General features: G+C 46.5%; 2 protein-coding genes across 4 annotated transcripts; one reads left to right on the top strand and one right to left on the bottom strand.

Moving 5' to 3' along the window:
• Nucleotides 1–928: 928 nt before the first annotated feature.
• Armc5 (armadillo repeat containing 5) lies at nucleotides 929–7,696 on the bottom strand. The gene is made up of 6 exons (NM_001009455.1): nucleotides 7,027–7,696; nucleotides 5,622–5,729; nucleotides 4,747–5,533; nucleotides 2,865–3,361; nucleotides 2,089–2,221; nucleotides 929–1,996 (listed from the first exon to the last, which is right to left on the bottom strand). Exons 1-6 carry the CDS (start codon nucleotides 7,487–7,489, stop codon nucleotides 1,204–1,206), a joined length of 2,781 nt encoding a protein of 926 aa, NP_001009455.1. The 5' UTR covers nucleotides 7,490–7,696; the 3' UTR covers nucleotides 929–1,203.
• Zfp696 (zinc finger protein 696) lies at nucleotides 7,562–17,930 on the top strand. Of its 3 annotated transcripts, XR_015647497.1 has the most exons (4): nucleotides 7,562–9,033; nucleotides 11,669–11,770; nucleotides 15,021–15,147; nucleotides 16,882–17,930. XR_015647497.1 is itself a non-coding variant. In XM_087601461.1 (3 exons), exons 1-2 carry the CDS (start codon nucleotides 8,196–8,198, stop codon nucleotides 11,731–11,733), a joined length of 903 nt encoding a protein of 300 aa, XP_087457587.1. In that variant the 5' UTR covers nucleotides 7,562–8,195; the 3' UTR covers nucleotides 11,734–11,770; nucleotides 15,021–15,774. The 3 variants fall into 3 exon arrangements, 2 of the variants coding, with proteins under 2 accessions (XP_087457587.1, XP_087457577.1); XM_087601461.1 differs by lacking the exon at nucleotides 16,882–17,930 and having other exon boundaries at nucleotides 15,021–15,774; XM_087601451.1 differs by lacking the exons at nucleotides 11,669–11,770; nucleotides 15,021–15,147; nucleotides 16,882–17,930 and having other exon boundaries at nucleotides 7,562–11,177.
• The last annotated feature ends 6,483 nt before the right edge of the window (nucleotides 17,931–24,413 follow it).

Here is a 24,413-nt window from a genome sequence, read left to right as displayed (position 1 = left end):
GTCAGAACCTGGGAAATTTGGTAAAAATACCGAAGCCAAGTACAGCCCTTCAATGCCAGCCCAAATCAACCAGAAAGGGACCAGGCATAAGTACAGTTTTTTAAAAGTTAGCACCTCATCATGGAACTGTCCTGGAACTCATAAGGGATGCACTTGCTTCTGCCTCATGCCCTAATGCTCAACCTGAGCAGAGATTTGAACTCCCAGAGACTCAAGGGCAGCAAGAACCACCTTACCTCGCCTTTCTGAAATGCCCAGACTGGCAAGCTTAGTCCAGGCTCTGAGAGCCCAGTGATGGAGATCCTTCACCTGAATGCCAGTAAAGGGGCTTTCTCTGAACGTGACTAAGAACGGGCCTCAGAATCCCTGAGAACATAGTAGGTTTCCTGCTAAGCAGCTGACCTTTAACTGGCTTGGACCAGTACCTCAGTAGGCAAAGGTACTCTGTGCCAAGCCAGATGCCCTGTGATGGAAACAGAGAACTGAGGCCTTCAAGCTGTCGTCTGATTTCCACATAGAAGCATGGCATGCACACATCTACACATTAATGTTTTCACAAGATTTGACTCAAGAGATGAGGACACGGACTGGCAGGTAAAGGGCAGTCTGAAGGCAGGGTGTTACCTACAGCATGCTGCCAACTTGTCATACTCAGCCCAAACCTTTTAACCCTGGCCAGGTTCTGCATTTAGATGGGTGGCCATGTCTAAGCAATGAGGACTCACACACAGAGAGCGGGCCTCCCCTGGGCTCAAGACTCCATCCTAGAGAAAACCCACCATGCCCCAGATCTGCAGGAACCACCAGGCAATGATTTATTAAACTCTTAAACCCAAGGACGACCCATGTTAAAGCATGGAGCCCTCGGCAGGTAAATGGGTGGGGTACCCCAGGGGAAAGCAAGCAGAAGCATCACACGACAGCAGTGTCCAAATCTCAGGTTTTTAATTTCAATACCATAGTGCTGAGTCAGGCCAGCCCCTGGGCCTGAGCTGTCCCTCTGGACTCCTGCAGACTCTGGTATTGGCTTGTTAGTCATGGATCTTCAGCTCTTCATCATGGGATTCAGTTCCATTTTCTCTTCAGTCCCTGAGGATAGCTCCTTCTGCAGGCTTCTCTCATGCTGAGAGGCCTCCTTCACAGCCAACTCATCCCTTGGGTCCTCTCCCAGGGATGCCAATAGTTTAGCCTAGAGCATATGCACTATGACTCAACCCCCATTACCACAGCCAGCAAAGCCTCAGTGAGGGGCCCTGCCTCCTCACCTGCTGCTTCCACCAGCCCCGTCAGGGCCAGGGCCCGTTTTCTTGGGCACTGCCCTGGTTCTAGTGTCCATCTGGCACAGTGGGCAGCCAGCCGGGGCCGGCCTAGACGGAATACCTCACCCACTGACTCTGGGCCACCCTGTGGACTCAAGTGGATGCGGCCAACAGCTTCTTCTAGCTCTTCCTCTAGTGCAGGCAGCAAGAATCGGCCAGCAGCTTCTAGAGCTTCCTCAGCCTTAGAGCCCAGCAGGGGCTGACCAGGTGGGGGTATAGGTCCCAGAGCAGCCCCACAGCCCCGGCAGCCATGCAAATGGTGTAGGACAGGCCACGCTGCACTAGGGGACAGGCCTCGAAGTGGCACCAAATTCATCTGGGCTTCAGCAAAGCTGCCGGATAGCAGGGCCCGGAAGAAAGGGGAGGCAGCAGCTGAAGCAGCCCGCTGAGCAGGGAGCTGTAGGCCTGAGTCCAGAACGAAGTGCAGGTCAGGAGCTGGGGCAGGGGCTGGACCCAGCAGAGGTTTGTAGAGGCAAGGGGAGGGTGAGTCCAGTTCCAAGGGCAGGTCAGGTAAAGGGACTGGGCTTGCAGAGGGAGACACCAGGCCTTGGAGACAGGACAGGGAATCTGCTGCAAAGAAGAGGAAGAGTGGGTGTGGAGCTGGCTGCGTTAGTGCTGTGAGGAGGAGGCGGAGGCCACCCTGATCCAGAAGTAAGCGGCGCCACAGAGTGGGCTTCCTGTGGGGAAAAGGGGTCTTTCAGCAGGCTCAGGGCAGGGCTGGGAGTTGCAATCGAGCTCCCACTCCCCGCAAGGCACCTATCCCCCTCACCGGCAGATGAAGGGTACGGTGAGTGCACAGGCTACACGGTCCTCAGGGCTCCCAGAGAGCAGCAGGTGGGTGAGGGCGCCCACTCCGAAGGGGGACTCAGCTTGGACAGTCAGGTTCTGCAGCAGCATCTCACCTGCAGGACAGGCACAGCAGGTCAGGTGGGGGCCAGGGTTAGAGATCAGAGTGCTATGGGCAAGGCAGGACTCTGCGTTCTGAAAAGGGGGAGTGTGAAACCTCAGTAAGAAATCAACTGAATTGTGATGAGCGCTGGTTGAGGACAGGCTTAGGGTGTGAGGAACTAAAAATCAAGGGTGAGAACAGAAATGTGGAGGTCAGGCTGCAGATCTGGGCCCTCGAAGACAAACAGCGTACGGTCAGGCTCAGAAGACAGGGTACTCCTGAGATGTAAAAGGTAGTAGAGCCGGAGAGGACATAGGTGAGTGCCCAGGACAGCACAGAGCCAAGAGTAGAGTGGGTGAAGAAATACAGAAAGGTCAGATTCTGGGGTACAAGGAGCCAAACCTGGTACCAGGTTACCTGGGCCCCCAGGTTTGGGGAAAGGACAGAACAGAACTCTCTTTACTCCGGGGCTATGGATCAGAAGGGAATGTTCCCTGCCTTCCAGGGTCCTCAAACCACCAATGCCCCGGGGACTGAGCAGCCTAGAGGGTAGGCTGGAGACAGCAGGCAAGTGAGGAGGAAGTAGAGGTTCTAGGTCCACAAAAGGAATGTGAGGAAATGGGCCTTTCGCGTGGGTGGGGATAGGGGAAACATACCCAGCTCTCGGTGCTGGCTTCGGTGTACAGGCCGGGCATGTGGCACAGGCCAGTCATCTGGTGAGACACCGAGGACCAGCCAGGCACGCAGCAGTGCTGCACCATAACTGCGCACAAAGGCCTCAAGGCACGCAGGGTTACAGGTGAGGCGTGCCAAGATACGCAGTGCACGTGGGTTTGGTGGTCCCGGTGCACCTGTCACATAGGCCAACAGGCCACACAGTGCTGGACCAGTCACTAGAGCTCCACTTGGGTCAGGAGCCTGGGAGAAGCGTGACAACAGCAACAGTGCTGGCCCCTCTTGGCCCCAAGGCTCCTCAGTAGTGGCAGCAGGGACACGGCCCAGTTTGCGAAGTGTGCGGGGTGTCGACATTGAGGTCTGGCCAGGGGTAGGACTGACTGACTCAGATGGCTCTGGCATCGGACAACGCTCAGGAGACCAATCTGGGGAGATATCTCCAGGGCCTGCTGCATAACCCTCAGAAATCAGCCACAACCTACAGAGGACAGGAAGAAAAGGAGTCTAAACCCAGAGCTAAGGCAAGGAAGCAGAATCAAAAAGATGGTCCTGCGTCTCAAGATCAAGGCAAGCCCGGGATAGTGAGCTCCAGGCCGGCCTAGTGAGATGCTGACTCAAAACAGGAAAAGAAAAGCAGACGGATGGGAGGGAGAGAGGAGGAGGACAGGGAGGAGAGGTGAATAAAGGACAGTAAGGAAGGTGACTGCTGAGAAAGGAAGGTGTGAAAGGGGGAGAACCCAGAGCTGAGGCGGGGCCACACCTCACTCTAGATTACTAGTGTCCACTGGGTGCTCAAGAACATCAATAAACGAAACGCTGTTCCCAGAGTCATGATCGCCTGAGGAGAAACAGCACAAGGCTGTAAAGCAACCGCCCTGGGCACAGTGCCCTGGGCACGCAGTGCTTTGTGCCTGCCGTCCTGGTTCTCGGGCCGACTGATGCAGGATGAGTTTAAGATCAGCCTGGCTACGGTGAGACCCTTGTCTAAACAAAACAGAACAAACCTTTCCTGGTATGTGCTGTGAAGTCAGCGTGGTGCAGGGTGGGAGCAGAAGGGAAAGGGGCACGGAGAGCAGAGGAGGTGAACCAGGAAACTCGACAGCCATTGTGACTCCGTAAGAACCGAGCCAGACTCCAAGGAGGTGAGAGATGAAGGGCTAAGGAGGAAGTGTATTCTAGACAGAGGAGCGACCAGAGAGAGGCAGGAGCGATGACCACGCACAGGAAGAAGAGTGTTCCGGCTTAGAAGCTCTCAGACGGCACTGGCTCATCATGTCTAGGAACTAGAGAGGAGGCCGCCAGGAGTGTAGTCAGCTCGCAAGACTGACAAGCACTGACCATCGTTCAGAGCTAAGTAAGGGACAGCAAGGACTTTGTGGTACATATGCCGTTATCCTCCACTGCACACACAAGAAGTCAGTGGCTGAGAGGTTAACTAGTTACGTTTTGGTGATGTTAACAGAGCAAGAGCTTCTCTAGAGGCTGAGGCAGGCAGGATAGCTCCAAGTTCAAGGAACGCCTGGGCTATACAGTGAGATATAGGCATCCTAGACGCCACAGTAAAACACCACCTCAAATAAACACAAAACAAGACTTGGGGCGCCACAGCATACCACTGTGAGCAGGACACACGCACCCCCAATCAACTTGTATAGGGCCCAGAGTTCTGGATGATGGGGTGGGCCCGGGATCAGATGATCAGTCATATGAGTGGAGAGCAGAGATTCAAGAATCAGTCTTGGTAAACGTCTTAAGACAGAGCAGAGGTAGATGAGGAAGGTGAGGTGAGGAAGATGGCTGTAGCAAACACACACTCCCTCCCCAGAGCACCACCCGTCCTCAGGCCCTGATATGAAGACTCACCTGAGGCTTCGGAAGCTTCCTCCCTCCGGCTGCCCAGAGGTCCGTTCCTCGGGGAAGTCCCAGGAAGCAGCTTCTACTCCTTCTTCTTCCTCTTCGCCAGCTTCACCACATAGCTGCCTGGCCAGAAGAGGTACAAGTCCCAGAGCCTGTAACTTGCCCAAGGCCCCAGTATCATAAAGGAAGCCTACAAGAGCAGCCACAACACGTGGATGCCAGGCACTGGCACCAGGGTCCTGCAATAGACCCATCAGCAGCTCCAAACCACCAGCATCCCGAAGCCGAGCCCGGTTGATGGCTTCCCGGCATAAGAGGCACACAGCCCGCACTAGGGGCTGCTGGGAAGCTGAGCTGCTCCCACTGGGACCCCGTCGCCGCCTAAGCTCACCTAGTAACACCTCCACACCACCAGCATTGCCCAGTGCAGGTCGCACCAGGCCCTGAGCACACAGATTGGCAAGGATCAGAATGGCTGCCTCACGTATTGCCCGCTTAGGGTGAGAAGCCAGGCTGACAAGTGGGCCCAGTCCCCCACCCAGACTTAGCTGCTCAGCACAGGCTCGGGAACAGCCTCGGCTGAGTTCCAAGAGAGCACGGACTAGGGCTGAGGTCAGTGCAGGGTCTGGGGCAGTAGCCAGGAGCTCGGCCAGTGGCCGCACTGCTCCTTGCTGTGCCAGGGCTAGGCGGTGCTGGGGTGAGTCTGCCAAGTTGCGGAGGGCACGAACTATGCTCTGTAGGCACTGTGAGTCCTGGCAGGCAGTAAGGCTCTCAACAAGAAAGGGAACAGCCCCTAAAAAAGGAAGAGGAAGATACATAAGCAAGGGTAGACCTCCATATCCTACAGTGAATCTCGGCCTACGTCACTCTCAGCCTCTCACCAGCAGAGTGGATGTCCCCGCAGCTCTCAGGCTCCATGGCTAAGTTCCCCAGAGCACGGGCTGTTCGGTTCTGGATGCTGTCTATCCTCACACACTGAAGAATGGTCACTGAAAGAACAGTTTGTCTTCTTGAGGACTCTTTGTCTCGAATCAACCAAAGCAAGAATGTGGTAAATGTCTGGGGATATAGGTCAGAGGCAGAGTGCTTGTCTAGCTTGTACCACACCCTGAGCCAATCCCCAGCAATGCAGAGAGAGGAGGGTTAGGGAAGGTCTTCAGAAGATGCTAAAAGGTGAGCAGGAGCTAGAGGAAAGACTGGATGGATACTTGCCAGAGGGATGGTAAGTAGAAAGGCTAGAGTATCTCAGGCGTGAAGCAGCTTTTCCAAATGCCCCCGGGGAATAGTGTCTGTTCTAAGATTTCACAAAGCCCCTCAAATGCCTGTCCAAGGAGTCAAAATATAAATGTGAAGGTAACAGAAGCCACAAAAGGGTTTTAGGGGAATGTCATGATACACTCCGGCAGCTGCAGTGGTAGGGCGTTACTAGAGAAAGGAATATGGCAGAACCGCTGAAGCTGTCATGTGGTTCAGGTAACTTGGCTTGAACCAAGTCAACTTTCATCCCTGCCAATCAAAAGGTAACACTACCCAGCACAGTGGGTTAGAGAGAACTTGGCATTCTGTCAAGCCTATTGTCAAATACATTACTTGCATTCTATGCAAGTTTAAACATAAAAATGCTTCACTTCAAAGATTAAGATTTTTGTCAAAACTGAAATACTGTCAGAAGACAGGCAATGACCCAACTTTGTTCCCACCATTACCACGAGGAGGCGCCAAAATCAGTTGGCACACAGAAAAGCTTACCGTTTGCTGGAATTGGTTTACTGTGCGTGTTTAAGTACCTACCTATGCTTGGAGTCTGGGCATTCTACATTTGAATTTCATTTTATACTCAACTTCAATCTTGCCGGGAAGCTATTGTTATTATGCAAAGAATTCTAGCTTTGGAGGGGCTGAGTGATTTGCTCGGTATGTCTGCAGCACCATTTGCTAAGACCATTTTTTGAACTTTTAAAACTACACTTTCTGGCCTCCGGCTCATCCCTGTGAAGCTTTGCACAGAGATAGACACAGCAGTAAGCACTGTCCACGAGAAGCACCCAAAGTAGAAAGTATAAACCGCTGGCTCAAAAGTGAGGCAGTAGCCAGTACCTAGTTCTGGTCTGGGCAAGTCCAGGTATAATTTATAGAAAGGGCGGTGACGTCACATAGCATTACACCTGAGGAGGTGAGAGGCGCTGCACCATCACAAAGCATGTACTCAGAGGCCTGGCATAAAGTAAGGACAGCACAAGTCCTGTGGGTTGGAACCTTTCTAAGAAATGGGGGCGTAGCACTTACCCAAAGGGAGAATGCCTCCAATTCTACGCACTTCAGACCGGCACGCCCCTTCTGTACAGCAGTTGGCTAGAATGCTGAGCGCCAAATCCAGCGTCTTGCGCAGGCGCATTGGCGCCGAAAGAGTCAAAGGCGACTCAGCAGCGGGGGCGGGGCCAGGGGAAGAACCAGCTGACGCAACCGACGGAGGGGCGGAGCCAGAGGCTGCTTGGGACGGGGCGGGGCCCGCAGCAGCCGTTCGGCGTAGCAGGGCGACAAGGGGGCGGAGCCCGCCGCGTGCCCGGAAGCGCTCAATTCCCTCTGCTGCCTTGATGTGGCGCGTGCGAAGAGCTAAGAGCACGCGGCCCAGGGCTGTCTCGTTGGTAGCTGGGTCCTTTCCCCCACCTGGCCCCTCCCCGGCCGCTGCCGTGAGTTGCGCGAGGCAAAACGAGAGCGAGTCCGTAAGGGCCGGTCTCGCAGCCGCCATCTTGGCCCGGGCCTAAGGCTCCGCCCCGCGTCTCGCCGGTACTCTGAGAGAGCGGAACTGGAAGAGGGGGGCGTGGCCAGGCTGCTCCTCTGAATAGCGCCGCCGCAGTTATCTTGCGAGTCGGAAGTTGAAGTTCTAGATTCTGGAACTCGGGTACTTGCACAGTCGCAGAAGACATGGCGAGAATGGTATTTATCTGTGTGAAAGTAAGAGGCGCGTGCAATGCATGCTGGGATATGTAGTCGGCGCCAAGCTTAGTGCAGCTTGAGGTGGGTGTGAAACTCCTCCCAGGCCGAAGAGTGAGCTGTTGCTCCAAGAATCAGACGCCCCACTGTGGAGTCTTAGGGCTGTCCCTTGCTCCCCAACGTGGCTTAGCTACCTCGCTCCCGGTACGTCCTTGTCAGCGACGTTCAGACTTTCTTGGCAACCCTCAAGCGCGGCGATCAAGGGCCCTGAAAGCCAGACTGACCGACTCGCAGAACCCCAAGCCTTTCAAAAGTGCTAGGTTCCCGACAGGAAGGTCTCGCTAAGCGAATGAAAGTGTTAAACCTACCGGGAAAGTTCGCTGCCGCTTCCTAGAGTCTCTCGGGCTTGGGGACCTTTCCGTTTCCGGTGCTGGCCTCCAAGCCTCCAGTGCCCCATTCTCCCAACTGTGCTGATGAGTTAGACAGGTGGCATTTAGAAAACCGAGCGCCTTTCGGCCGCAATGGAATTTGCGGCGCCAGGAGTGACCAGGGAGAATTTAGATGGAGCAAAGCTGCTGGAGAACCGGACATCAAAATTCTCGGGAGCCCCCAGGTCGCCCCTGGATCGCGAGGCTGTGCTACATGAGCGCCCCCTCCTGGCGCGGCCGGAGCAACCAGCCCCCGAGGAAAAATTGCTGGACGGGCAGTACTTAAGTAGGTCAGGCTCTGGCCCCCAGGAAGAAGCCTTTGCCAAAACCAGTGATCCTGCAGTCCCCAAAGCTTTCAAGTGCAGGAATTGTGGGCTCGCTGTAGCCAGCCTCTCTGACCTCATTCACCATCAAAGCAGCCATGGGTGTGACCGACCTTACAGCTGTCCAGAGTGTGACAAAAGCTTCCGGCGTGGCTCAGATCTTGTTAAGCATTACAGAGTTCACACTGGTGAAAAACCATACCCCTGCCCAGAGTGTGGCCGTTGCTTCAGCCTCAGCTCTAATCTCACTAAACACCGGCGTTCTCACTCAGGCCTCCGTCCTCATAAGTGCATGGAGTGTGGAGAGGCCTTTGGTCGCAGTGCAGACCTAGCAAAACACCAGCGGGTGCACACTGGGGAAAAGCCTTATGCTTGTGCTGAGTGTGGTAAGACTTTCAGGGTTAGCTCCAACCTGATCCAGCACCAGCGTACTCACACTGGGGAGAAACCCTATCGCTGTGGACTCTGTGGCAAGAGTTTCAGCCTGAGCTCTAACCTTTTACAGCACCAGCGCTGTCACACAGGTGAGAAACCCTACTTCTGTGCTTGGTGTGGAGACAGCTTTGGGCGCAGCTCCTATCTGCTGGAACACCAACGCTCACACACAGGTGAGAAGCCCTACAATTGCTGTGAGTGTGGCAAGAACTTCACCAACAGCTCAAACTGCCTACGGCACCAGCGCACTCATAATGGAGAACCGCCCTTCAGGTGTCTTGAGTGTGGACGTGGCTTTAGTGAGATCACCATGTTTACTGAACACCAGCGCATCCACTTGAGCAAATGACCTTTCCAGAATGTAGCAAAAATCTTACACCACAGCTCCATCAATGTTCACACATGGGCAAGAAACCCTAGAAGTTTCCTGATTACAGCTAGTATTTTGTGGACACCACCAGCATATGCACACAGGCAAAGCCTTACATTTGCAGGAAGTTTGCCAAGAGCTTCAGTCAGATTTCCCACTTGCTCTTCTACCAGGTGACCCACATTAGCAAGAAGACCTCCATCTGCCTGTAATATGGCAAGGCCTTTGCCCATAACTCTTAACTTTGTCTAGCATCAATGGATATTCTAAGATGAGAGCTTCTTCAGTTATCCCTGGCTTTAATTTTAGTCCAGACTTTGTCTCTGGGTTTGGTTCAGTCCTGAGAAACCTAAAGGGACCGGGTTTTTTGTTTGTTTTTTAAAGCAGACCTTTTCTGCATCCCTAAGGTGACTTCATTAAGGTCCTATTATTAAATAATAGGGCTCACTAATGGGTCTGGGTTGAGGAGCCACAGGCTAGACAAACAGCACTAGAGCTGTGTCTTCCTTCAGAGAAACAAGGTTTACACACACACACACACACACACACAAGTCCTGTTGTCTGAGATTTCAGTCCGAATCTCCATTAGCTAGAGGAAAGCTTTTAGATGCCCAAAACCACATAGCTCTGCCCCAGCTGGATATAGGTTAACCATAACAAACCAACAACTACTGGAAGAAGAGAACTGATTACACACCCGGCAAAGTCTGTGTGAGGACTACAGAGGCAGACCAGAGGAGATGATAAAAGGATATGTTCTAGCGAAAGGACCAGAGAATTTGACCTTGGGATTGTTACATAAACTCTGGGTATAGGATCCCATTTAAGGAGCTCTTCACCACTTATTAACTGTCTTTACTGTTTACACTAGGGGGGTGGAGACTGAGGTAGAAACAAAGAAATAGACGTTGAGTTCAGATTACTTTATAGTATTTCTAGGCAGGGGCAAAGGCTCAAGATTTGTCATCTGGTCCTTTTCCAGTCTTCAATCCCTTCCCTTAAAAAATCCTCCTTCCCCACTTCACTTCCCTTTCCTTACTCCCATCAGTGGAAGAATAGTGAAGACGTCTGGATTTTGGAGATTCAGTGTAGCCTTTTTGTCTGATGTAGAAGAGGTTGCCCACACAAATGTATTTCTACTGCTAACATCATATATGGGAATCACTAGGTTTCTCAGAGCACTACATAGTCTTTGATCTGAGCAGAGCTCGAGCAATGAGGGACTGCTTGTTTTCCCTAGAGGTGCATTTGTGTGCACCAGATGTATACAAGTGTCTTCTCAACCTTTCCTCTGCCCTCCAATTGTGCTGCCATTTATAAAGCTTGCTGTAGAGCTGTCTGTATAGAGTAAAAGGGTAAAAGAGGAAGAGTATCAGGTCACCCAGCCTCAGGTTCTAAGTGACTAGGTTTGTCTCTAGTCGTGTGACTCACTACTTTTTCTGGCTTTCAGTCTCTTCATCTGAAATGTGCAGTCTACCTCACCAGGCTGTGAATATTCCATGGATATACCTACTTTCATGAAGTGCCTGGTTAGGGGAATGGCTTAGTAAGCTTCAGTTCTCAAACCTGGAGTCCTATTGATTGTATCATTTAGAAAGTATCATGGCAACTCATGGATCAGCTTCTAAGATTGCAGAAATGAACTAGACACTCCTGGAGTAGCCTATTTTCAATGGAACAATAATAACAGCAAATAACGCTGGCAGTGGAGACGGGATGTCACCTGGAGCAAATCTGAAAGGCATAGGTGATACCTAATGAACACCTCTGGCTCTTCAAACTGTGTAGGGGACACTTCAAGCAGGAGTGAGTAATTAAAGAAATTATTGATGTGTTCCCATCAACAGTACTTAAAAAACACAACCCCAGGGTTTGAGTTGAATATCTGAGCATAGCATATACATAGTTGGGACTCAATAAATGGTTGTTATGGTTTGGTTCTGTTTATTCTGCTTACTGTTTGGCCTTTGACTCTGTTGCATTGAGTGAGTGTTATACCCATACCTGTTCATGTGTGTTAGGCATATGACACAGGTTACACAGAAGCAAAATCTCTTGGGGTAATAGAAAGCTAACTTGTCACATGATAGCAGGTATCTCTGGACCTACTCTTTAACTGTAGGGAAAACAACAAACGTCCTGGCTGAACTTAGAAACAGGTTTCAAAAGCAGGAGGTATAGGCTTGATCCAACAGATACCATTACCCAACTATGTGACCAGTTTTAGGCCAGAAATGCCAAATGTTTGTCTAGCCATGTCTATGTTTGTTTAAATTGATATAAAACTTCAATCAAATTGTACATTCAAATTTAGATTTCTAGTTTTTCTGCTTGTATAGCTGAAGAGACGAGTCATCTGATCTTATGTTTCTTTTTAAGATTTATTCATTTTTATGTGTCTCTGCCTATGTAAACTTGTGTGCACCATGTATATACAGGTGTCTGTGGTGGCCAGAGGGGATTGGATTCCCTGGAACTGGAGTTACAATCATTGATAGCCTGATGTTGATGCTGGGGACCAAACTCAAGTCCTTCACAAGGTTGGTAGGCATTCTTAACTGCCAACCCAACATAAGATCTTTACAGCAATGGTTTGTTCAGTAGTGGCTATTTCATCATTCCTATTGTGTTTCTGACTCAACATGAAAACTTATTACTCATCTGACCCTGCAGAAGCCACTGGGAATAATAATACTGAAACAATGAATAAGGACTCTTCACAGAATGAAACCAAAATGACCCTTGACCCATTTGTATCCTCACCCTACTTTTTTTTTCTTTCTTCCTGTTCTCTAACACTGCTCAGTGACTGACCTGTCCTCCTCTTCTGAGTCTGCCTATCTCCCTGCATACCTCACCACCTAGGTTATCACCCCTTAAAGCTTTCTTCTCTTTCTGAAAGAGGACATGGGAAGGGCACACAAGCTTGACAAGGCAAACTCCTTTGTGCTTTTGTTAGGAGGTCTAAGTATTGAATCCTAAGTATTAAACTGAATCTATCTAAGTTGATTCAGTGAACTGTTTCAGCAGTCAGGCAAATCTAGAAGCACTCTTAACTATAAGGTCTATGTAAATCAGGGAATGTTGAACTGGGTAATATTATCTCCCTTGGAATGGCCTGGCTCCTGTCTAAATCTAGATTGAAGTGCTGGGATAAAGTTGTTCCATGTGATCCTGATAGGGTATATAGAAACCCATGTTGTGTGATTGGTGTGGCTGTGCTTGGCAGTTGGAGTCTGGATTATCTGTAAGCTCATCTGGTGTGGCAGGACTTTGGGGAGGTATGCTTACTCCCATCCCAGATCATTCCCCTAGGCATACTGTAGAAGGCCCTGCTGAGTCCCAGCAATCCCATCCTAGGGCAGACAGCTCTAAAGAAAGGCCATATGATTTACAATTTCTCTTTAGGATTTGGATCCATTTCCTAGGGGAGTAGAGGAGAAAAAAGCCAGTTTGAGGAAAGCATGAGGGTGGGCTGGCTTAGGGTAGACATGTCCATCTCCTACCTCAGTCATATAGCTGCAGAGCTGAGTCCCAGGGCTCATAATTTCAAGAGAGGAGATAGATAAATCTCCAGACATGCTCAGATTCGGGGACTAATTGGAAACAGAATGGATGGCCTTGCAGATGCAAGGCCAGCAAGAGTTTCATGCCAGATATGTAGTCCATACTTCTAACCCCAATACTCCTGGGGATAGTCAGACAGATCTCTGAATTTTCAGCCAGCCATATGTTCTCTAAGGTGTTCCCAGCTGTAAATGCTTCTGCTCGGATGGAAAGGTATCCTAGGAACCTTTCCTAATCACAGGATTAGGGAAGCTGTGAAGGGAGAAGGTATTTTGGTGGAAGGGCATCTTGAGATGCAGAAGCCACATAGCTCTGAGAGGAAACCTCAGCAGAGGCATTGCAGCTCCCAGGGGAGGGTATCCCCAGCTGAGCTCAGGAGCCAGGCCCCACTTCTTTGCTTCTTCTCTTCATTGCTTCCTGGCTTCTTCCAGTGAGAGTCACACGAAGCAGCAAATCTCATAAAAGAGATTTATTGGAGGGTCCAGAGTGTGGAGGGATGAATTCAGAGATAGCAACCCCTGATACTGGGAGCAGACAGCAGGGAATTGGACAAGGGACAGGGCTTATGTGGGATTTTTAAGAGGACAGAGCTTTTCAGGGCAGAGATTTCCAGATTGAGGATTGGTGGGATTTCAAATCTGAGCTCAGGGAATGCTGGCTTCTTTTTGCCCCCTTTTCCTTGAATCAGGCTCATGGGTTAGGATGGGAAGTCTTTCCAGCCACCCACCGCTTTTGCTGAGGCACCATCTCTGTAGGAAGTGCTACCATGGTGGTCGTCTCCTGCAGCTACAGCGCCTGCAGTAGTACTTCACTGAAGGCTGTAGGCTGAGGCAGGAAAGGAGATGTGCCACCATGGACAGCTCCTTGACAACTGCAGGCTGAGGAGGTGACACAGTGCCAAGGACAGTTTTGACAGCTCCTATAGGGTCATCTTACAGCCGCCTAGGCTGGGACGGGAAGGAGAGGGTGGCCACTGCTCTGATGACTTTTGTGGTGTACTGCTTAGGGACTACACCATCTTCTACCTAAATCCTGTGTGTGAAGATCTGAGTACATTAAAGAAGTGATTCTGCCTTAGGGCTTGGACCTCAAGCTTTTGTTTTTGACTCCTGAGCAGGGTCTTGAGTGTCCTTTCTTCCCATTGCTCCCCCCATCCCCACATAGCTCTTCAGAGTCATAGACCTGTTGCCCCTCCCCCAACCCCAGACCCACACCAGTCCTATACCATAACTGCTCAGAGTTGGAAGGTTGGAGAAAGGAGGCGGCTCCATCTGGGGCCATAACTGTGAAGAATGTGGGAATGAGAATGTCCATTGCATGAAAAGATGGTGAGCAACAGTTTTGTCCCAGAGGCTCACAGTATTTTCCTGTAGTACTGACCACAAGAAACCATGATGGATAGCCCAACATGCATAGTTCAGAAACCCTGTCACCAGCGAAACCCAGACTCCTTTTCTGCACATGGGTCCCACCCATACCATTCGTCTCTTCACCAGTGTCAGATTATAAGACATACATACTAAGAGATGCCTAAGTGATAGGCTACAAGGGAGAAACCAAAGCCCTGTTTGCCATGTGAGGCCCTTCTAGGTTTACTAACATCCACTGCTCTCCAGGAATGAAGTAAAAGAGGCCTTGCCTCTGGTAGTTCAGACAGCAGACTCCTCCAAGTACATGTACCCACGCTCGCTCATTCATATTCTCTCTCTCTCTCTCTCTCTCTCTCTCTCTCTCTCTCTCTCTCTCAAATATAGCATCAAATAGTGAATGAAATGAAATCTAGTTTCTAAACCAGCAAACTTGCTTTGAATAACAAGTTAAAAGGAAAGAAAGACCTCCTTCCTGTTGACTTCCCTCTCTTCCCGTTACTGAACAATTAGATATCTTGTGTGGACAGTGATACATGGCAAGGTGAAAGGAGGTTCATCCACATGACAGATGGGCTGGCATGGGCAAAGGGGGAATTAACTGAGGAAGGGTGACAGAAGCAATAAGAAACTGTTAAATTGGCCACTGATAAAATAAGCATGTATGTTACGACAATGAAAGTTATGTTTTTCTGTTAGGAAAGGAAAACAAAGGAAAGGAAGAAATTCAGGTGACTTTTAGGATTAGCATTGAAGATATCAGTAGACAAGGTCTTCAATAAATGTATAGACACAGAAGTAACTAGAGATGTTCATGCATAAACACATTGTATGCCTGTGCTTGGATATTCCCTAGCTCTGAAAGGTCTTGAACCAGTGCTACCCCAGTAATAAAAAGGATTTAACATAATAAAACTCCAAGAACGCTGATCCACTGTTCGAGAGTAATGAAGACTACAGAGACATGGTGATTAAGGCAGCAGGTACCATATCCTTTTTGCTATAACAAGTAGAGATTTTAAGCTACTTGGGAAAGCTGGAGTAGATCTAAGGTTTTGATGGCAGTTAACGTCCAGATTTGGTGGTTGTGTTTCGGTTAGCGGTGGCCTTGTCTGTAGAGAGCACACACTAAAGGATTCAGAGGTTGCTCACTGAGACGTTATTCTCAAATCCTGCCAGGAAATTTTTTTTGCATTGGATTTTAATCACTTTTATAATTTTTTGTTTAAAAATAATTTTACAAAAGTCGATCTAAACAAGAGGCAGTGGGAAGAAGATCACAAGTTCAAGGCTCTTCTGGGTTACATCATGAGACCCTGTCTAAAAGAGGGGGAGGCTGAAGGGGAAAGGGGGGATTGAGACTGTAGCTTCTTGGCAGCTCTTACCTTACAGACCCTAGTTTCAGTCTCTAGTGTGAAACAGTAAATTTACAGACTCAAATGGTGTGGTGGTTTGGGAATGTTTAATTTAAACATATTAGCCTATATACCAAAAATTGCCATTTTATTAAAAGATGACCTTAATGGTTATGAATAGATTATTGAATTACTCATTCATTTATAAACATAACATGCTAAGTTCTGGAAATAAAATAAAAGGTGAAATAAACATCTCAGCCTCCAAGGTTTTTTGTTTATTTGATTTTTGAGATAGGGTCTCATGCAATTCAAGATGACATTTAACCCACTATAAAGCTGGAGATAACCTTAGACTTCCAATCCTCTTGACTCCACATCCCCCAGTGTTGTTATTACAGACACAGTAATAACCACACCTAATATTTGTGCAGTGTCGGAATGCTGGCAATTGGACTGACAGCTCCTTGCAAACTAGTGTAGGCTTTTATTCTTCAAACCCTACTTTTAATAAGGGTTCTTAAATGCTTGAACCTTTCCAGCCCACCACCCACCAGAGGTAGTAGAAAAAAAGTGTATTTGGATATGGGCAAAGTGGACCTGTTTAGAAATTGTTCTTTGGAGCAAATCCAACTACAATGTCGAGATTCAGCAGTTCAGTTCACACAAAACAGCAGCGGCAGCTCCATCCGCTTGAAAACAGTAGTTCAGAAATCAGCAATGACAGATTGATCCAGAAGAAGCTGGGAGGCTCAGCTGCGTGCTGTTTAGAAGTAGTTCCTTGGGGCAATTTCAGTCTCCAATTTTCAGGATACTAGCAGTTCAGTTCAAAAGTGCCAGGAGAGCAAACATGAATCAGCAGCAGTGGCACAACTTAGCAGAAACAGCCAGGCCTCCGCCAAATCAGAGCGAGTCAGCAGGAGCTACCAGGACCAGCAGGGACACCAGGAGTTCTTTGCTGTGCATCTCTCAATGTAGTGAAGTTCAACAAAGATGTAAGACCAATGAAGCCTTGCAAAGCTAGCATGCAAGCCCCCTGCCCCTGTCGCTGTCGGTTGGGTCCTATCCTCCCACGGGTCTTGCCTCAGCAAAACACCACATGAATCTGTCTTAGCAAAACTCCACGTGAGTCTCTATCAGCTGACATATCCAGAAACTTCCACTTCCTTCTTCCAATTGGCCCCAATCTGCAAAAGCAGCAAGAAGCCACCAGAATACCACCAGAAGTTTTTTGGTGCATTTCTTTCTACAACCGCTAAGGAATGGCAAGGCACACCAATACCATCCAGCATCATCCACTATCTCTTAGCTTATATTTATATTCCTTCATACATCATGCATCCTTTCACGTGTTTCCCTTAGCTAAACACCCCTTTTCACCTGTGTGCCCCAGCAAAGCATCATCTGAAGAAGTGACTTTCCAAAGAAACCAGAAGTTTCCACCGCATATCCCTATTTCTGTGTAAGAATTGTCCTTTTCTTTAACACTGACAACCTACACACAATAGAAATAATTTTAAGAACCATCACATTTTCAATAAATGTCTTATGTGCAATATTTTTAGACAAAAGCCTAACAGAACAACCCTAATTAATATACAAGAAGCAAAAACCCCTAAATACCTATTGATATACAATTACTCAAACAAAACAAGTTTAAATTTCTATTAACAATTATCTATTAACAAATTTCTATTACAATTATCAAAACCTTAAATCTCTATTAATATACAGTAATTAAACAAAATGATTTAAAATTTTTATCAACCCCTGATCATAACCAACAACAGCCCTCCACCCTAGATGATAACAGCCACAGCACATCAAATGACCAAACATATCCTCCCCAACCTAAGGCACCAGGATGACTGTCTCCTTTTCCTGCTGAGTTGGGGGAAGAGTTACTGTTTGGGCCCCAGGGAGAAAACAGTCAGAGAAAAGCTAGCTGTAGCATTCATTACCCAGTCTCTGTGTCATTACCCAGTCTCTGTGTCATTACCCAGTCTCTGTATTTAATCTGTCACTATGCATATTTTGGAGAAAGCACCCATTAATCACCTGGGCTATTTGCTTTGTGAAGACAACTATGTCTCAGATGATTAGGTTTTCCCTGGTCAGATCTAATCTTTGTAAGTTTTGTTGGTAACCATATTTTTCATTCCCTGTAGATACATAAGCATAACAACGTCCCCATTTTAAAACTCCTGCAGGTTTGCATTCTGAAGTCGGCACATCCTTATAGTATATGGGTTGGCCCAGTTCCTCAGTTTTTTGATAACCCAGTATGCCTCAGCTGCTGTCGTTCCCTTTTCACCAACATCAAGAAATTTTAGAGTTAACAAAGCATTATTTAGTCTGTCCCTGGGGTTTTTACTCTCCCCTTTTGTTTAATAAACATCTCTTTTAAGGTTAGATCGGCTCTTCCTGTAACTGCTTGTCCTGTGGGACTGCGCACGTGGTATACCGGTGACATGCTTTATGTTATAATATGGAAAGAATTATTGCATCTTATGGGGTACATATGTGGGAGCATTGTCAGTGTTACTTAGTGCAGGTGTCCCCATAATTGCCATTATTTCAAATAAGTGTGTAGTCACACAATCAGACTTTTCAGAACTTAAAGCAGTTACCCCTTGAAACCCTGAGTGTGTGACAATGGTGTGGCGGATGTACTTTTGTTTTCCAAACTCTGCAAAATGGAAAACATCCATCTGCTGTAGGATGTCATACAGGTGAAGGCAGGTACAAGATAGAATGAGACCTGTCATTGGATGAGAAGGAAGGATGGGTGGGAGAAAAGTTTTTAGAGAAAGGAGGAGACTGGAGGAGGCAGGAGAAGCAGCCGAGAGAGCATGGAAGCTGATGTTAGGATTCCTCTCTGCACATTTACAGGTTGTTAGGAATGTTCTTAAGGGATGGATGTGTACAGGGCTTTGTGTGTCTAGGTGGGCAGTTATATCTTACCAATTGGATCAGAGGCTATTGTGTTATGTGTTCTTTCATGTGGCGACTTAAGTTTAAGAGAGTATGTGGCTGCCGGAGACACTAGGCCGCCACAGAATTGGGATGTATATTTCTGGCATGGTGGCAGCCTGCCTTGGGAACTAGATGGGTAGAGAGATTGCTGCCAGGCTCAGAGAGAGGCCATTGGCAGCGTGATATGGGATGGAGCAGACCAGACGAGAAACTTTGCTGACTGAGATGAAGATATCTATCAGGTATCTTGGGGCACTACAATGCCAGATCTAGTGCAGGGTAAAAGAAAGCTTTTTATAATTTTACAGCAATGATCTGCCAAATGTCATTTCTTTTAGTAGCCCTAGAGTTACCACCAGCAGGTAACAGAGTTGGGTTGTATAGGGAACATGTAGGACATTTTGAAAATTATTTCTTTGGCTTGTTGCTAAGTGATGGAAATTTTTTCTTTAAACCTTTCCCTTTAACATGCTGTTTCTCATGAAATTTTGAGGCTTCTAACACATTTTCTATTAGCAATTGGTCAATTTTCTCATTTCCTTGAGCTAATACCTGGCAAACCCGTATGAGACTGAACATGAGTAATATATCATGGGTGATTTCTACTTCTGATGGTCTTTGTAATTGTATAAATAAGAAAGTTAATTCTGAGTTATTAAATACAAATTCAGCAGTATCTATATGCAAAATGACTTTTGGCATATAAAGAATCAGTAATTATGTTAATAATAGCACAATGAGAGCATATAATTCTGATTTTTGAACCGATGTGTAAGGATTTTTGGCCACCTTGCTTATTCTATCTGACTCATAACCTGCTATTCCCATGTTCTTTGCATCAGTATAAAATGCTGCTGCCTCTGGAATTGATACTCTTTACTATATGTGGAAGAATCCAACTAGTTCATTTTATAAACTGTATCTGTTTGCTTTTAGATATTTGTTATTAATTTTGCCCAAGATGTTACTAAAAGCTTTTTGCCAATCCTTATTAATCACCCATAATGATATAATCGCAGCATTTGTAAAAGGTACTACAATTTCAGCTGGATCTGTTCCTGACAGCCGACATAGTCTTATTCTACCTTTTATAATTAATTCAGAAATCTTTTCTATGTAGGCCTTCAATTTTTACTTTGTTTATGAGCTAATAAAATCCATTCCATAATATTATCCTTCCTTTGCATAATGAGCCTCGTAGGAGAATCAGTTGAAAGTAAAATGAGCAGAATATAATCAAGTTTAGGAATCGATTTGACCCACATATACCTCTTGCAGTCTTTGCTCTACATGAGTTAATTTTTTCCAGCTTCAGCTGTTAGACATCTTGGACTGCTTACATTGGAATCTCCTTGTGATACTTGAAACAAATTACTTAAGTCACATGTACTTAATCCAATTGTAGACCACAGCCACTTAATATCTCCCATTAATTTTTGAAAATTGTTAAGAGTTTGCAATTGGTCCATACCTTTTGAGGTTGAGTTTTTTGTTGACTGATTTTATAATCCTAATAACAGTGAATCTCCTCTTTGTAATTTTTCTGGAGCAATCTGTAACCCCCACCATGGCAGAATTCTTTGTGTTATCTTAAACATATCTCTAAAAATGTCTTTGTCAGAACCAGACAACAGAATGCCATCCATGTAATAAATGATAAATGATAGGTCGAGTGTTGTGCACAAAATACTGACATAAAGTATGACTATTTAACACTCTATGTGGAAGTACTTTCCTGTGGAAATTAATATTCAAAGTGGTTACTTAGAAAGCAAACCTTTCTTTCTCTTTCTCTTGTGAGTGCATTGAGAAAAATTTATCTTTCAAGTCAGTTATATTACAGGCCAAGATTTTTGTAACAAAGATGGTATAGAAAATCCAGGCTGTAAAGAACCCATTGGCTGAAGCACTTTGTTAACTGCTCTTAAATCTGTTATTATCCTCTATTTACCTGACTTCTTTCTTTCTTTTTACAACAAGCACAGGGGAATTCCGTGGGATGGTAAACCCTTCTATATGTTGAGCCTCCAGCTGCTCTTGTCCCAGTTGTTCAAGTGCCTGCAATTTTTCTTTTGTTATGGCCACCGCTCTTTCTAGACAGGCCGGTTTAATAATCATTTTAGGGGCAAGGCTGTTGGTATGTCAGCAGTGTCCCCTTTTATAAATGTGGAAGCTCAATCTCTGTGGTGTCCTGTTTTTTGACCATGGGCATAGCTTGGGATTGTTCTTTATCAGACGTATTAATACCTTCCCCAGGAGCATCTACCACATCACCCCTAATTTCCTTAATTGCCATCCCTGGAGTTGCAGGAACATTAATTTGAGTACCCCATTGTTGCAGAAGATCCCTTCCCCATAAATGTATGGGTATGTCAGCCACATTAAGGTCTTAACTTCCCCATTGCCCTTCTGGTCCCACACAGATAATCCATCTGACATTTTACTTATTTGTATAGCTTTCCAATTCCTATAAATTGCGTGTCAACCTTCTGAAGAGGCCAGTCTGGATTTTAAGACTTTTGAGAAAGTATACTAACATTAGCTCCTGTATCCACTGAACCTTCTATGTCAACACCATTCATTTGTAGCATTAATTTTGGTCCCTGATCATTAACCACTGTTTGCCAGAACACACGTTTTGCAGTACTCCCAAAAGCCCCAGTTAGTTCAACTGGAGTAGAATTTTATCTTGATGTAAGGAACCAACAATTGAGCAATTCTGTCCCCTGCTTCAATTTGTTCCCCCTTTTCACATTTGCCATGATTTGTAATTCTTCCTTACTATCCCCATGTACACCTGGATATAGAAAAAAAATCCTTGAGAAGTTAATCCACTTCTTCCCAAGATTATTCCCATAGTCCCTAAAGGTAAGGGACCATACATTTGTAACATTCAACTTTTTCAGATAATGTTAAGAGCAGTATTTGTGGCCACTTCCTTCTGTAGCATGTATAAAATCAGAAATACCTAATTTCGACTTTCTTGCCTGCTTGGTACCTCATGGTTGATCAAAGGAAAATGGCTTGTACTGTTTGCTGCAGTGTCTTCTGCTGACAGGCCCCTGGGGTTGTTTCCCAAAGGCAAGAGGATACCTTGTGTGTCTCTCTTGGATCAGCAATCCTTTGTCCAACATTTGCCCCTTCCACAGTAGCTACAATACTCTGGAAGCCTGTGTGGCTCATAGCAACCAGATCCAGCTTGTTCTCGTCTATGATTACCATATCATGCATGTTCTTTTAAGCTCTGAATCTTTTAGTCTTACAAAATGACAAAATTCACCACAATTAAAACATTGGGGGGTTGGGGATTTAGCTCAGCGGTAGAGCGCTTGCCTAGCAAGCGCAAGGCCCTGGGTTCGGTCCCCAGCTCCGAAAAAAAGAAAAAAGAAAAAAGAAAAAAAAAACATTGGGCATTTTGATTTCTGATATTTCTAGCTATGATTTATCCTATGATGTTGGCATTATGCTCCTGAGAACCAATATTAGTTGTCTTCCTTATCCATTTGTCTATTGGGGTTCCTCATGCTTTCAATATTCTGATTGCTCTCATACATTAGGTATTTGCATTTTCAAATGCCAATATTTTTATCAATGACTGCCTGGTTTCAGGGTCTAATATGGCTCTACTCACAGCTGAACACAACCTCTGTAAGAATTTTGTGAAGGCTTCTCCAGAACTCTGTATTGACTTAGTAAATGAGGTGGATTCCTGCCCACCTACCCCCAAGCTCCTTAATCATATCCCAAGCTCTTAAAGCTGCAACACAGCATTGTTCAATTACACCATCATCAGTTCTTGTAAGTCAACATACCGCCCTTCACTAACCAGCTGGTCTTTAGTAACACTTATCCCCCTTGCTACATTTTGTTGATCTATTTTTGTAGCTTCCTACCTCTACCCCAACAACCATTGTAATTGCTGTCCAGCTTCTAGTACAGCAGACACCAATCCCTTCCAATCTTGTGGGATAACTCTATGCTGTGTAGTCCAGTTGTTTAGCATTTAACAAAAGGAGAATGTAATCCATACAGTATAATAGCCTTTTTCTTTTCTTTTCTTTTCTTTTTTTTTTCGGAGCTGGGGACTGAACCCAGGGCCTTGCGCTTGCTAATAATAGCCTTTTTAAAATGCTTTATATCTAGCATAGCTATCAGATGCCAGGTCAATTCCTTATAGGCAGGAATACCATTATTAGCAGGCTTATGCTGCACAAAGACTGGGAAGGCTGAAGGTGCTTGTGTAGGCCCAAGCAAATCTGATGGTCCACTTAGCTGAACACTATCCTGATGTACTTGTCCCATTTCTTGCTTCTTCCAGTCCCAAGTTTCACAGAGGTGCTCTGGGTACCTGACAGTGAAAGCTTGTGGATCAGGGTAGGGTGGCAATTTACCTTCCAGCCTAGTTTGCTTCCTGCTGTCATCATGAGGTGAATTTCTGGTCTCAGACACCAAGCATGAAGCCTGTTGTTCTCCTCCCACTGGCCCTTTTTGTTTCCCAAGCACTTCTACCTCTATCTATAAACTCTCTAAGTGCATAGTCAACTCTTCAATCTTCTCTATAGAAGAAAATTGTTGGGTTCCCCATTAAACTTTTTCAAAATAGTATACACAAAAACTGTGAAGCAAAACCAAACCCCCCCAAAATAAAATAAACCCCTTTGAGGGCAAGGCAGGAGACTACCCAGTGGCAATAGCTGCCATTTTGCCAATCTCCTTAAGCAACATTGCTAACCCCCTCATAATCTGCTGTTTCCTCTATGTTAGAGGCAGTTACCCATTATTTCTAAGCCATGTTGGGCGTAACCTGTAGGCTTTTATTTTTCAGAACCTACTTTTAATAAGGGTTCTTAAATGCTTTAACCTTCCTTCTAGCCCACCACCCACCAGAGGTAGTGGGAAAGAAAGGTTATTAGGATACCAGGGAATTGTACCTGTTTAAAAATAGTTCTTTGGAGCAAATCCAATCTGTGTTGTCAGAATACTGGGGCCCATCCTAGTCCTAGTCCTACACAAGGTTTCTTCAGTTTATGGTAAGTTCAACTGCTACTAAAGATCACATAGACTTGACTGCAAGTCTGAGTGGCAAGGGTAACCAGTGATATGAATAGGACTTTGACAAACAAAAAGGATCGAATGCCCCGGGGATTCGGGCAAGCTCCTCAGAGAAGGTGAGCTTCACCAGAAACACTCGATATCCTCCCTCTGCCCTTTTCTATTTAATAAAAAAGTAAGTATCCTAAATAATTGCAATACTAATATTGCAACAATAATATTTAGTAAACAACAATAATGTCTAAGAAAGCAAATTTCTAAGCAACACACAGCTCCACATGGTCTGCCAGAAGCCTGGGTCTGGGTAGCATTATTTAAGGATAGCCTTGTTTAGCACCTTCTGTTCATCTACCTTCCCTTGGGTGGCAATGAGCAAGTTTGGAAGGGAGAGAAGGGCCAATATAATAGTGTGTGACACTCTTCCTAGGGAGACGTGCACAGATGTCTACTCGCCCTAGATAGGAAACCAACAACAGACCAAAGTAACTATAATGACATCTGATTTGAACCAGTGAGTTTATTGGAGTTGCAGGAGGAGTATGAATAAAGAATTATGTACAGGGTCACCAAAAGCTCATTCCAGCATTGGTGACAAATCATGAAAGGTGGAACCTTAGAGCTCTCTGCACAAGTGGCATGCAGCTCAAAGGCTGGTGGGGCTCATCAGAAGACTTCAATACTTACATAACCTTAGGGAGAGAAGAGCTTGTGCATCTGGTAAGTATCAGTTTGCTTCCTGAGTCTTAAGGAGCCTCCCTGCAGGGCAAAAGCTCTTAGTTCAGAGGAAATTGCTGTCCAACAAATTGGCAAGATAATCTTTTTGGTAAGGGGGTGCTGGGGAATTCTTTCATGAGCTCTAGAATGTG

The sequence above is a fragment of the Rattus norvegicus genome, chromosome 1 (assembly GCF_021556685.1).
Source record: "Rattus norvegicus strain SHRSP/BbbUtx chromosome 1, alternate assembly SHRSP_T2T, whole genome shotgun sequence".
NCBI lineage: Eukaryota > Metazoa > Chordata > Mammalia > Rodentia > Muridae > Rattus > Rattus norvegicus.
The sequence above is the reverse complement of the archived record's forward strand: the minus strand, read 5'-3'. Positions and strand labels throughout refer to the sequence as shown.

Bases quoted from the DNA above. Each gene is read 5' to 3' on its own strand.
- Zfp696 (XM_087601451.1), top strand. From the start codon at position 8,196: ATGGAATTTGCGGCGCCAGGAGTGACCAGGGAGAATTTAGATGGAGCA.
- Armc5 (NM_001009455.1), bottom strand. From the start codon at position 7,489: ATGGCGGCTGCGAGACCGGCCCTTACGGACTCGCTCTCGTTTTGCCTC. The intron at 2,222-2,864 runs GTATGTTTCCCC...CCTGTCCTGCAG, and splicing joins AAGCCAGCACCGAGAGCTGG to GTGAGATGCTGCTGCAGAAC. The intron at 1,997-2,088 runs GTGAGGGGGATA...TTTTCCCCACAG, and splicing joins ACCGTACCCTTCATCTGCCG to GAAGCCCACTCTGTGGCGCC.